Source organism: Typopeltis vanoorti, chromosome 7 (assembly GCF_054136105.1).
Source record: "Typopeltis vanoorti isolate ZY-2024b chromosome 7, IOZ_Tvanoo_1.0, whole genome shotgun sequence".
NCBI classification, from domain to species: domain Eukaryota; kingdom Metazoa; phylum Arthropoda; class Arachnida; order Uropygi; family Thelyphonidae; genus Typopeltis; species Typopeltis vanoorti.
Window position 1 is genome coordinate 127,450,732 of NC_143555.1, and position 15,177 is coordinate 127,465,908.

The 15,177-nt window shown below is 35.0% G+C and overlaps 1 protein-coding gene across 3 annotated transcripts in view; it reads left to right on the top strand.

The window, feature by feature from the left end:
- The window catches only part of LOC150105050 (single-stranded DNA-binding protein, mitochondrial-like), an 89,013-nt gene extending 75,569 nt beyond the window's left edge, over positions 1-13,444 (top strand). For all 3 annotated transcript variants that reach the window (XM_090396115.1, XM_090396114.1, XM_090396117.1), the window contains one exon: positions 13,250-13,444. In XM_090396115.1, coding sequence (XP_090252241.1) covers positions 13,250-13,293 — 44 coding nt within the window. In that variant the 3' untranslated portion in view covers positions 13,294-13,444. The remainder of the gene's footprint in view (positions 1-13,249) is intronic.
- Positions 13,445-15,177: the final 1,733 nt, after the last annotated feature.

Sequence of the window (15,177 nt, forward strand, 5' to 3'; positions counted from 1 at the left end):
ACAATATTAATTTATTGATATTAATTACTAGTAAATTAATATTAATTATTTGATATTTGTCTAATACAAATTCCAAGTATTCAATAGAAATTGATCTACCACTGAAATCTGCATACACTGCAAATTACTCATGTCTATAAAACACTGATTGCAACCTGAAACCATTACCACTGAAAGCTGCATACACTGCAAATTACTCATGTCTATAAAAAACTGATTGCAAACTGGCAGAGAATATTGTTTTGCTAATCTTTCCTCTCCCATTCTGTTTAAGTGACCACACTACCTGAGATTACCTCTAATAACACATCCCTGGATGCTAATAATGCCAAGTTCTTTCCTAATATCCTCGTTTTTAATATGATTTTGCCATCGATGCCATCTGTTCACGCTTCTAATCTTTCTCAGGACTCATATCTGCAGTTTCTAGTCTTTGGTCAAGTGTTTTACTTCTAACCCAGCTCTCAGATCCATAAGTTAAAATTGGCTTGAACACTGTCTTGTATACAGCTAATTTAGTGTTTTGACTAATTTCTCTTTTATTCCATATAAATTTATTCAGTGGACTTCCTATAATACCTGCTTTGTTGATTCTATTGTCTATTTCTATATTTAATTTAAAAATCATGCCTAAGTAGCTGAAATCTTTAACTTGTTCTATAGGTTCTCCATTCACAAAGCAGTTTATATTTTCATTGTCGTTGTCTTGTTATTGCTGACCTTCATGCCATATCTATTACAAGCGTTATACAATTTAGTAAGGGAATCTTGCAGACTTATAGCGGATTTATTTAGAACTATAACATCATCTGCATAAAGCAAACAGCTGATATTAACATCTCCAATTTTGATATCAGGTATAATACTACTTCATAATGTGATCCATATAGATAATGAATAACAGAGGGGATAATGTACATCCTTGTGCGACACCAGATTTAACATTAAACCATTTTCCTGTACTTCCTTCAGTTCTTATAACTCAAATAAAGTCAATAAGACTTTTCTTATTCCTTGCTTCTTCTCTACATGTGAATTTTTGCACATTTTTATGTTTGAACATTGTGTTAGTTATAACTAGTCCATGTCTTGAGTAGAAATCCAACAGGTATTTGCCATTATTATTAGCTTTGCTCTTTTTGCCAAATTTTCTCAAATTTTTTGTATGTCTGACAATCATTTCTTACTCTGCTCTTTCAATCCCCAAACAATTTTTCAGGGGTGCTTAAGGGTCAAAGCTGTATAACCGAGAGGAGACCTCCACATAGCCTTTAAAGGAATGCGGAGAACCGACCAGGGCTTCTGACCTAATGTCCAATCCTAACCTTCTCGTGGTGCACCCTGTTGGGTATCTACCTGCATACTGAACGAACGAACGAGGATGGACTAGCAATTTGGGATTTAGCCTACCAAATTGTATTCTTATTGGCTTAAACCAATATAGAAAATGATGACAAAACATGAGAAAATCATGCCGGCTCAGATGTTGCTTAGTTAAACAAGGCCCCCATTGTTTTTGCCAGGGAACCAGGGCAAACAGCGAAAAGTAAGTTACTGGAACAAATCTGAAAGCACACCTCAACTCAACATCACCAAAGTTAAAGATCGGTACTATCAACATAAGAAGCCTGAATGGCAAAGAAATGGAGCTAGCTGAGGAATTAGATAAGTACCAGATCGACATAATAGGGGTGACTGAGACAAAAACTGGTGAGATCTTTCTGAACAATAAATACAAAATGTTATATTCAGGAAATGACAATCAAGGAAAAAGAAGTAGTAGCCATAATATTCAACACAAAATACGAGGCTAATCTTCTTGAATGGCAGGCAGTCTCAAGTAGAGTGATGTGGGCAAATATGAGAATGGGGAATTGGTCAATGAGACTTATTTGTGCCTATGGTCGCACAGAAGGTTCTACTAAGGTAGAAGTGGAGAAATTTTTTGAGGCCTTAGAAAAAGCAACTGACACAATGAAAAATGAAAAGTTGGTCGTGGTTGGGGATCTAAATAGCAGAGTAGGAAATGATTGTGAGACATAAAAAAATATTTTGGGAAAATTTGGATAAAAGAGCAAACCCAATAATAATGGCAAATACCTGTTCGATTTCTGCTCAGGACATGGACTGGTTATTACTAACACCACGTTCCAACATAAAAATGTGCACAAATTCACATGGAGAGAAGAGGCTAGGAATAAGAAAAGTCTCATTGACTATGTTATTGTTGATAGTGATGTTTTCTCCCTGGTGCAGGACACCAGAGTGTACAGAGGATTTGAAATTGGAAGCGATCACTATTTAGTCTTGAGCAGGATAAAATTGAATTTAATATTGAAAAGAATAACATGTAAGAAAGTTTTAAAGCGAATAAAAGTTGAGCAGCTCTCAGATGTGAATTGTAGACTAAAATACTAAAATAAAACTAAAAGATTATTGCAAAAAAAAAAAAAGAAAGAGTTTGAGAACAGGAACCAAATCTTGGAGATTCAGTGGCAAGCCTTGAAGGGAACCATGATTGATTCAGCCAGAGAGGCATGTGGTGAGGTTGTCTGTAAGGATAGAAAAATCAGAACTCCATGGTGGACACAGGAAGTTAAAGAGGCAGTGAAGGAAAAGAAGAAAGCATATCAAAAGTTCCTGGCAGATAAGTCAGCTTTTGCTCTTAGAGAATACAGAGACAAATGTAAGAAATCGAAACACTGTGTAAAACTAGCTAAACAAAACTCATGGGAGGACTTTGGCAAGAACATAGAAAATAAATATCAAGTAGGTGGTAAGATATTCTGGAGGTTGTTGAAGAAGCTTAGAAATAGAGGAAAGAGTACTGTAAAAGTAGTTAGAGATGATAAAGGTGACATGAAAACAGGAGAAAAAGATATCCTTGAAGTATGGAGTAATTACTTCAAAAAATTGCTAAATGAAACAAGCAGTGATAGCACAGTGGTAATAAACACTCAACAGGCATACAGTCAGGAATACATATCCATACTTGAAGTAGAATAAGCTATCAAAGGCTTGAAATGTGGATAGGCAGCAGGAGGATGATATTTGACCAGAAATGCTGAATTATGGTGGTATAAAAGTCTTACAGTGGCTGCACTGCATAGTTCAGGAAGCTTGGACAGAGGGACGAATTCCCGATGATTGGAGTAGAGCTCTAATTGTACCCATATATAAAAGGGAAATAAAACTGAATGTGAGAATTACAGAGGTATTTCCCTACTGAGTTTTCCTGGCAAGATCTATGCAAGTGTACTTGAAAAACAGTTGAGAAGAATTGTGGAAGAAAAGCTTGGTGAAGAACAAGCTGGATTCATGCCAAATAGAGGCTGTCAGGATCAGATCTTCACTTTACGACAAATAGTTGAGAAAGTATGGGAATATAATATAAAGATCTGTATTTAAGTTTTGTCGATCTGGAAAAGGCATATGACAAGATGCCAAGAGAGAAGCTATTCAATACGCTACAGTTATATGGTGTCAATGGGGCATTGTATCAAACAATACTTAATCTGTATTTGAGTTGTAAGTCGGCAGTTAGAATTGTAGAAAGTACAGGAAGATGGTTTAATGTTAAATCTGGTGTGAGACAAGGATGTACATTATCCCCTCTGTTATTCATTATCTATATGGATCACATTATGAAGGACAGTGGTATTAAACATGATATCAGAATTGGAGATGTTAATGTCAGCTCTTTGCTTTATGTGGATGATGTTATACTTCTAAATAAATCCGCTACAAGTTTGCAAGATTCCCTGACTAAATTGAATAACTGTTGTAATAGATATGGTATGAAGGTCAGCATTAAAAAGACAAAGACAATGAAAATAAGTAGAATTGTTAAAAATGTCAACTGTGTTGTGAACGGGGAACCTGTGGAACAAGTAAAACATTTCAATTACTTAGGCACGATTTTTACTGAAGATGGTAAATTAAATATGGAAATGGACAACAGAATCAACAAAGCTGGTATGGTTGGAAGTCAATTGAATAAATTCATATGGAATAAGAGAGAAATTAGTCGAAACACAAAATTAGCTGTGTACAAGACAGTGTTCAAACCAGTTTTAACTTATGGATCTGAGAGCTGGGTGAGAAATAAAAAACTTGACCAAAGATTAGTGACTGCAGATATGAGAGTCCTGAGAAAGATTAGAGGCATGAACAGATGGCATCAATGGCAATATGATATTAGGAAAGAACTTGACATTGTCGGCATCCAGAAATGCATTAGCAGAGCTAATCTCAGGTGGTATGGTCACTTAAACAGAATGGGCGAGGAAAGATTAGCAAAACAAGTGTTTTCTGCCAGTTTGGCAGGAAAACGACCCAGAGGAAGACTAAGATATAGGTGGATTGTGATGGTACAATGTGCTTTAGACAATAGAAATATAAGATTTGATAATATTGGAGTCTTGAAAAGTAACAGACTGATTTGGAGGAAAATTGTAGATAGGAAGTTAGTAATGATATAAATTTTTCATTTAGCACTATCATATCCTGTACATCCCTTGAGGGTATATGTCAGGAATTTGATGATGATGATGAACAATTTTTCATTGTGTCAGTTGCTTTCTCTAAAGCCTCAAAAAATTCCTTTACTTTATTCCTCAACTCAATGAAAATAGGTAGAATTGTTGAAAATATCAACTGTCTTGTGAATGGGGAATCTGTGTCAACTGTGTTGTGAATTTTCAACTGTGTTGTACTTCCAAATGCTGATAAATCACTTCATTGCGTATTATTCTTTGGTTGATCATTCTTCTTTGTATAATTAGTTACTGATGGTTATTTATTCTTTAGCACTCATTTCTCAGGAGTGTTATTGGTTGGCTTAAAAATTTTTCTTTCTCTAGAAAAATTGTACTAGTAACCTATTTCACTAAAACCTAGGAAAGAATTTTATTGATAATTTGACCCTTTTTTTTTTTATTTAAACCTTCATGTTACCGAAAAATTGAGTAACAAGGTCTGTTCAGCTACCAACAGATTATTGCTGCAGGTGAGTTGAGCTTTCAATCGTGCAATTTTATATTAAATGTTTTTGGTGAAGTACACCAAAATGAAATAGTCTTGCTACTATTTTGATTATGAAGTTATAGCAAGGCTTAACTTTAAGACACGTGTAATTTGTATATGTGTATCGGTGGCATTCCATGCTCATTTAGGTTGGGTGTGCTGTTATGTGACTTATGCAACCCATGCTACAAAATTTATGTCAATTTGACCTTATGATTGCATTGTTATTGATGTATGAAAGAAGTTTTGAGAGTGCATAGCATTTCAGTACTCATCTTAATTGGTCCAATGTAATTAGTTGCAGGATAACTTTGAATACTTTAATTTATCAATTAATGTAATTTTAAATATGAAAAGTATAAAGGTCAAATGAACAAAAGCTATGCTTCACCATGCCGTTTATGTGAGAGCACAAAGGGTTTACACTTCGTGGTGAGATTAGATTATCATTGCCAAATACTAGCATGAGATATGGATAATTTGACTTTTGATAAGATTTTTAAATACAGCGATATAATACGCATAGAAATCGGAAAAAGTAATCACTTGGGAAATTATTTTTTCGGATTGAACCAAGAAAGGCAGAAATAACTAATTTTACTTATTTATACACAAGTTCCAAACTTTTTCCACTATAATCTGTGGCAGAAAAACGGGACATTCAGTAGATCGTCAACACCATTTCCCATTGTAAATATGGACAGAAAGTTATAAATTTTTATAGAAAATTATATTACCTTGATGGACCTGTGTTTCAATCAGGATTTCTCCATGAGTGCAGGTCACAAAGACACCTCCAACGATCTCCTCTCTTCCATGTTATACCCATAGATTTCATTAGTGGATCTTCTCATCTTGTAGGTGGTCTTCCTGGTTTTCTCTTTATTGGTTGCCAGTTGAGTATTCTATATGTCCATCCGTTATCCCTCAGTCTGACTGTGACCTGCCCGTCTCATCTTGCTTTCATATACTGCAGTTACCACATCTTTTATGCCTGATCTTTACCTTTACTGATGTTACAAATCCTGTGTTCTATTGCACGCTGAGTTATTCTGAGAGTCTCTTCTTCATTCTTTCATATGTGAATGATGGAAGAATGTCACTATTAAATAGTTTTGTCTTTGCAAAGAAGTCAAGATTTGGATCAGTAAGTGTTTCTTTAGTCTGTTTAATGATAGCCATGCAGCTTTCTTTTTTTTTTGCTAGTTCTTCAGATAAATTGTTATTCATTTTTATTGTTTGTCCTAAGTAATTGTAGGAGTCAACTTGTTCTCTAGGGATGATTTCAATACATAGGTGACTGTCACCTGTGTAGATGTTTTTGATCCATTTTGTTTTTTATAGATTCATTTCTAAGCCTATCTTACTGCTGCTTGTGTATATTTTTTCACCCGTTTCTTCTAGGTCTTTTGGGTTGTGGAATATCAGTACTAGATCATTGGCAAACATAAGGATTTGTAGTTTTTCGGCATATATGCTTATTCCTCCAGTTAGGTCTATTTTTTTCAGAATGTATTCTAAAGTGCTGGTAAATAGATTTGGGGAGATCACATCGCCTTGCCTGACCCCTCTCTTTATATCTATAGATTGATCGAATAGGGTTATTTGTGTGGTCTGATTTTTGTTAATTTCTTGTATCATATGGAGATAAATAAATGTAGGGTCCACATTTATTTCCAGTAAGGCACTGATGACTGCATTGTGTTCTATGGTATCAAATGCTTTTTTAAAATCAATAAAGAGGAAACATAGGAAACAAACTGGTAGTTGTGAAATGACCTGGATATGATCTATTGTGGAGAAGCCTCTTCCGAATCCTTCCTGCTCTCTACTGGAGTTGTCTTCGAGAATGTTTTTGATTCTGTTCAGTATTACTCTGTTCATAATTTTATATATGTGAGAGGTTGGACAATAGTTTTTTATGTCTTCCTTGTTCCCTTTTTTGAATAGAAGTATGGTTTTTGAAGTCTTCCATTCCTCTGGAATCTTTCTTTCTTTGAAGTACCACGTGAATCTGGCAGCCAAGGCTTTGAAAATATTGGTCCACCTTGTTGGATTTCTTCAGCCTTAACATGATCAAGTCCCTTAGGCTTTACCTTTACTCATTTTCTTAAGGGCATGTTCTATTTCTTCTGGAAGTACATCTGGTATATTGCTTGGTTTTGAAACTTGGAACAGTTGCATAGAGATCATTATAAAAATTCTGCACAATTTCTTCTATCCTTTTTCTCCTGTAAAGCAGATGGAATCGACTGTTTAAAATTTAAGTCTTTATTAGAAAGATTACCAAAACAAACCTTAAAGTACAAGCCATTAGGAAAAAGAAAACCAGGACGTCCTCTTAAACGATGACTTCTAAGGCTGGAACAGGCCATGCTAGGCCTAAATCCTTGATACACATGATGATGTCTTTATTTTTTTCAGACTGGTCTTTGCCTGTACTGCTTCTTAGTTTTTGTATCCCGAAAGTTTTGTAGTCTTCTGGAATTCTTTTCCTTGGTAGCTTACAGATAATTTTGTATTTTAGAAAATTTTCTTCAGACTTCTTCAGTTGTTTTCTCTTATTCAGTAGTTCTATAGTTTGAGGTGAGAGTTGTTCTCTTTTCTTTCACAGGAATTTCTGATTTTTTTCTTGCACTAGTTGAATTTATTAATAAAGTCAATATAGTCATCATTTATGTAACAGTTGTTAATGGTTCATTCGGTCTCTTCTATGTACTTCCTGAACTTGTGGTAGTCTATTTGTTTGGATTGTCTTTTGTGGTTTGATGTTGCCCTGATATGTTGTTCTTTTTTGTGGTCTGTTCTTATAATGGCTCTGTTGAAGTATGTTTTGCATGTGTACCAACATTTTGTACCAGTCTTTTACAGTCTGTTAAAATGTAGTCAATTTCATCTTTTTGTGTCTCCATTCAGTGATTGCCAAGTCCATCTTCTTCCTGGGTGTTTGTTGAAAAAAGTGTTCATGATAGTTATTCAGCTAATCTCTCCTCCTCTTCTATTTCTTTCTCCCAAGCCATGTGGTCCTATAAACTTTTTGTTTTCTTTTCCATATCCTATTTTGGCATTAAAGTGGTAACTTGAATGCCAAAATTTTTACATGAATCTTGAACAAGATTCATGTAAAAATTTTCTATTTCTTGATTATCAGCTACAGATGTTGGAGCATAGCAGGATATTAATTTTATTATATATTGTTCTCTATTCCAATTACGAGTACACCTATTCTTTCAGATATGATGTTACAAGAAAGGATCGACTTGGTGAGCATAGATTTAACAATGAGGCCCACTCTGCCTTGTTTGAGGATGCTCTGAGGAGTATCTGTGAGCCATTGTACCATCTTGCTGTCAGTTCTTTCAGTCTTTTTGTTTCATTCACTAGCAAGATATCCAAGTTGATATTGATTAGTGCTTTGATTAATAAATCTATTCTGTAGTCTCCTGCCAAAGTTCAAGTATTGAGGGTACCGATTGCCATTTTCATAGATTTAAGAGGCGGCCTGTTTTCATCTGCGAGATCTTAGCACCCCTGGCCTCACTTGGTGCCTTACCGCCACTGTAGAAAGGTGAGTGTGGGCTGTGCAGGACTTGGGGCGCTGTTTCTGTTGTAGTGGCATCTTTGCCATGGCTGCATATACACTTCTCCTGACCAGGGTTCTGAAGTGTTCGCCAGAGCTCTGTTAATGGTGTTGGGTCCAGATCTGATAATGGTTAGAATTCCCAACACCCTCAGGGTGCACCATGGGGAGGTAGAGTTCGACTATTGCACCAGAAAATTATATATGCATGCAAAACAGATGAAACTCAGAAAACAAAAACAGCAACTCATGACAATGTTCAGTTGGATAGGTTGATACAATAACCAATGACAGCCACTGATTTCTAGGTGCTATTGTCTAAGCTCACGCCCTGCTTTGCCTTCTGGGTGGTTTAAAACCACTTGAATGCTAAAAATTTGACCTGCTGTTCATCTGTGTCTGTATTGGTGACTGCACACACCCAGGCTATTAATGCAAATGTGATGCATGTTTGCATGCTGAAAAACGTCCTCTTCACGAAGCATTAGTATATTGTGTTTAATTTTAGGAATCACATAAGGCCAGGAAACAATCAGGGAAGTCTCTAACAGTAATAAAAGCAAAAATATAATATCGGTGATGTTGCTATTCCATGGGTGTACACTGCACACCTCCAATATATGCCCTTGGTGTGCATGTAAACATCAATAGTAAACAAATGACTAGAGAGAAACATAATTTATTGAAATGAATACATGAAAAGCATCCAATTTTAATTTTGTTGGTAATTCAACATTCACTGTGACTACCAGTTTAATTTTTTTTTTTTAATTGTGTTGTGTTGAAAAGAAAATTACTATATGAAATTAATTTGAAGATTCTACCTTTTGAAATGCCAGTTTTAAATGGTGTTGTTCTGATACCAAACAATGTTTTTGTTATCGTCGTCATCATCACATTCCTGACATGTACCCTCAAGGGGGTGTGCACAGGATATGATAGTACTACATGAAAAATTTACATCATTACTAACTTCCTATCTACAATTTTCCTCCAAATCAGACTGTTACTTGTCAAGACTCCAACATTATCAGATCTTATATTATTGTTCTGTATCAATCCACCTATATCTTGGTCTTCCTGTGGGTGAGAGAACACTTGTTTTGCTAATCTTTCCTCGCCCATTCTGTTTAAGTGACCATACCACCTACGATTAGCTCTGCTAATGCATTCCTGGATGCTGACAATGTCAACTTCTTTCCTAATATGATATTGCCATTGATGCCATCTGTTCATGCCTCTAATCTTTCTCAGGACTCTCATATCCTCATATCTGCAGTCTCTAGTCTTTGGTCAAGTGTTTTACTTTTGACCCAGCTCTCAGATCCATAAGTTAGAACTGGTTTAAACACTGTCTTGTATACAACTAATTTTTCTCTTATTCCATATGAATTTATTCAGTTGACTTTCTACAATACCAGTTTTTTGTTGATTCTGTTGTCTATTTCCATATTTAATTTACCACCTATACTAAAAATCATGCCTAAGTAGCTGAAATGTTTTACTTGTTCCACAGGTTCCCCATTCAAAACACAGTTGACATTTTCAATGATTCTACCTATTTTCATTGTCTTTGTCTTTTTAATGCTGACCTTCATACCATATTTATTATAACAGTTATTCAATTTAGTCAGGGAATCTTGCAAACTTGTAGTGGATTTCTTTAGAAGTATATAATAATAATGGCAAATATGTTGGATTTCTGCTCAGGACATGGACTAGTTATTACTAACACCATGTTCCAACATAAAAATGTGCACAAATTCACATGGAGAGAAGAGGCTAGGAATAAGAAACGTCTCATTGACTATATTATTGTTGATAGTGATGTTTTCTCCCTGGTGCAGGACACCAGAGTGTACAGAGGATTTGAAATTGGAAGTGATCACTATTTAGTCTTGAGCAGGATAAAATTGAATTTCATATTGAAAAGAATAACATGTAAGAAAGTTTTAAAGCAAATAAAAGTTGAGCACCTCTCAGATGTGAACTGTAGACTAAAATACACACAGATTATTGAAGAAAAAATGAAAGAGTTTGAGAACAGGTATCAAACCTTGGAGATTCAGTGGCAAACTCTGAAGAAAACATTGATTGATTCTGCCAGAGAGGCATGTGGTGAGGTTGTCTGCAAGGATAAAAAAATCAGAACTCCCTGGTGGACACAGGAAGTTAAAGAGGCAGTGAAGGAAAAGAAGAAAGCATATGAAAAGTTCCTGGCAAATAAGTCAGCTTGTGCTTTTAGAGAATACAGAGATAAATGTAAGAAAGCTAAACACTGTGTAAAACTAGCTAAACAAAAGTCATGGGAGGACTTTGGCAAGAATATAGAAAATAAATATCAAGAAGGTGGCAAAATATTCTGGAGGTTGTTGAAGAAGCTTAGGAATGGAGGAAAGAGTGCTGTAAAAGGAGTTAGAAATGATAAAGGTGACATGAAAACGGGAGAAAAAGATATCCTGGAAAGTATGGAGTAATTACTTTGAAAATTTGCTAAATGAAACAAGCAGTGATGTCAGCACAGTGGTAAAAGACATTGACCAGGCATGCAGTCAGGAATACATATCCATACTTGAAGTAGAAAAAGCCATCAAAGGCTTGAAATGTGGAAAGGCAGCAGGAGTAGATGATATTCGGCCAGAAATGCTGACGTATGGTGGTATAAGAGTCTTACAGTGGCTGCACTGCATAGTTCAGAAAGCCTGGACAGAGGGACGAATTCCCGATGATTGGAGTAGAGCTCTCATAGTACCCACATATAAAAAGGGAAATAAAACTGCATGTGAGAATTACAGAGATATTTCCCTACTGAGTGTTCCTGGCAAGATCTATGCAAGTATACTTGAGAAATGGTTGAGAAGAATTGTGGAAGAAAAGCTTGGTGAAGAACAAGCTGGATTCAGGCCAAATAGAGGCTGTCAGGATCAGATCTTCACTTTACGACAAATAGTCGAGAAAGCATGGGAATATAACAAAGATCTGTATTTAAGTTTTGTCGATTTGGAAAAGGCATATGACAAGGTGCCAAGAGAGAAGCTATTCAATACGCTGCAGTTATATGGTGTCAATGGGGCATTATATCAAGCAATACTTAGTCTGTATTTGAGTTGTAAGTCAGCAGTTAGAATTGAAGGAAGTACAGGAAGATGGTTTAATGTTGAATCTGGAGTGAGACAAGGATGAACATTATCCCCTCTGTTATTCATTATCTGTATGGATCACATTATGAAGGAAAGTGGTATTAAACATGATATCAAAATTGGAGATATTAATGTCTGCTCTTTGCTTTATGCGGACGATGTTATACTTCTAAATAAATCCGCTACAAGTCTGCAAGATTCTCTGACTAAATTGAATAGCTGTTGTAATAGATATGGTATGAAGGTCAGCAATAAAAAGACAAAGACAATGAAAATAGCCAGAATCATTGAAAATGTCAACTGTGTTGTGAATGGAAAACCTGTGGAACAAGTAAAACATTTCAGCTATTTAGGCACGATTTTTACTGAAGATGGTAAATTAAATATAGAAATAGACAACAGAATCAGCAAAGCTGGTATGGTGGGAAGTCAATTGAATAAATTCATATGGAATAAGAGAGAAATTAGTTGGAACACTAAATTAGCTGTATACAAGACAGTGTTCAAACTAGTTTTAACTTATGGATCTGAGAGCTGGGTCAGAAGTAAAACACTTGACCAAAGACTAGAGATCGCAGATATGAGAGTCCTGAGAAAGATTATAGGCATGAACATATGGCATCAGTGGCAATATCATATTAATATTAGGAAAGAACTTGACATTGTCAGCATCCAGAAATGTGTTAGCAGAGCTAATCTCAGGTGGTATGGTCACTTAAACAGAATGGGCGAGGAAAGATTAGCAAAACAAGTGTTCTCTGCTAGGTTGGCAGCAAAACGACCCAGAATATAGGTAGATTGATACGGTACAAAGTGCTTTAGATGATAGAAATATAAGATCTGATAATGTTGACAAGTAACAGACTGATTTGGAGGAAAATTGTCGATAGGAAATTAATAATGATGTAATTTTTTTTCATGTAGTACTGTCATATCCTGTACACCCCTTGAGGGTACATGGCAGGAATTTGATGATGATGATGATGTATAACATTATCCGCATAAAGCAAAGAGCTGACATTAACATCTCCAATTTTGATATCATGTTTAATACCACTTTCCATCATGATGTGATCCATATAGATAATGAATAACAGAGGGGATAATGCACATCCTTGTCTCACACCAGATTTAACATTAAACCATCTTCTTGTACTTCAATTCTAACTGCTGACTTACAGTTCAAATAAAGATTAAGTATTGCTTGCTATAATGTCCCATTGACACCATATAACTGCAACATATTGAATAGCTTCACCTTGTCATATGCCTTTTCAAGATCGACAAAACTCAAATACAGATCCCTGTTATATTCCCATGTTTTCTCAGCTATTTGTCGTAAAGTGAAGATCTGTTGTTTTTGTTATTAAGAAGATAATTGTTTTGATTGGAATTTTTATTTTTTTATTGCATTTTTACTCTATGTATCATATCATATACTTGCTGTGAAGTTAATAATCCACATATCTAATAACATAATAATAATTGGTTTCTTTTTGTTTAGATGCTGTTATCTTTTTAGATCAAAGAGAAAAGAAAAATGAATAGAAGTGATTATACAACTAAGAATGTGATATTACCACTCATGCCAAACCGTTTCATCAGTAGATATGCCTTGTATATGATTTATAACTTTTGTAATTAAAGTTCAAACATATGTTATGAAGCAAATCAGTGCAATTAAATAGCTTTTTTGAAATTCTTGCTGTATTCTTTATAGTGTTAAGCTTCAATTACTAGCAACCCTACTGGCTATATTTTATTTATTTTTTTATTACTCCTACCTGCAAAAGGTGGTAAACCCATGGTATAGTTCGTCTACCGTTTGTAGGTCTCTGCTTGGCATCTTGCCAAGAATAGTCGATTCATGCTGAAGGGGAGAAAGAAATGAAGGACGTACGAATTGGTCGCCAACACGCATGCTTTATAGGTAAAATTTTCCAACTGTTATACAAGCAACATAGTTAACTACAATAATCATAAAAAAGAAGTTAATTTTACAACCTGTAATAATAAACAACTCATCCCACAATATGGACTGATTACCCTATTATCAGAATGGATTCTTCTTTTTCTGACATGCGCAGAAGTGTCAAAGGATCTCTAATTGGTGGGTGAACTATACAATAGTATTGTAAGGGGTTTACACAATCAAAATATGGATGTGATGTTATACCAGTTGAAATACCTTCAACATGAAGTGCACGATGGCTGATATAGTTTATCCACCATGGCCAATTGCTTTAAATCTCATTTAAAATAATAAATAAAAAAAAAAACCTAATGTTAAACTCACTCAAATTGAACATATTTTTTTAAGAATAATTATTGACAATATAGCATAGACATTAATAGTTTCTTCTAGTGATACACAAATGGAAAATCAGCATACTAAGAATACATTTTATTATAAAGTAATGTTAGCAAAGTTATAAACAAAACCTGACTCGAGGAACAGAGTTAGTAAATAAATACCTTTGTTTATTACGGTGGCTGAGAGTTCAGATCTCACATGAGGCATGAAGTTTGTAAAACCCTACTGTGACTTAACTAGTATATCTTAATTAGAAAAAAGTACTCAGCACAGCTGCTCTCACACAGCTAGCCACAGTATAAATATGTTTGCCATTTGGTGTCAAAACAACAATGCCAACAATAGAAGAAAATAATGACCACCCAAAAATTTTACAAGTTAGATACGCAATAAAAAGATATAAAACAATAAAGCACCAGGCATTGATACTATCCCTACTGAACTGTGGTCATTTTGAGGCAGCATATCAATAGAATATTTAGGAACTCTATTCAATAAAATACTACAAACAGGAGAGATCTCAGATGACTGGAGAACTGGAAAGATCATCTCAACATACAAGAAAGGAGACAAAAGAGACTGCAGAAATTACAGACCAATCAATTTACTCTCTCACACCTATAAAATATAAGAATTATACAAAATAGATTTAAAAAACACCTATGAAGAAATGATAGGCATAGAACAAGCTGGTTTCCGAGGAAACTATTCAACAATAGACTAAATTTTCACATTGCACCAACTAGCAGAGCTCCGCTGGGAAGACCATAAAGAACTATATTGTTGTTTTGTGGACGACTTTAAACAAGCTTTTGATAGCATCAACAGAGAAATCCTTAAAATTCTACTAGAAAAAGCAATAGACAAATATATAATACAGTTTCTGATAAAATATTACTCTAAGACAAATGCAATAATTAAAAAAGGACACACAACAGAACCCATAGAGCAAAAAGGAGTAATGCAAGGATGCCCATTATCCCCTTGCCTATTCAACATATATCTAGAAGAAGTTGTAAAGAAGGCAATAGACAACGAGCCTGGAATCAATGTCAATGGTTTAAACATATGAAATATGCGGATGATCTCTTCCTTCTTGCAAGAACCCCAAATGAACT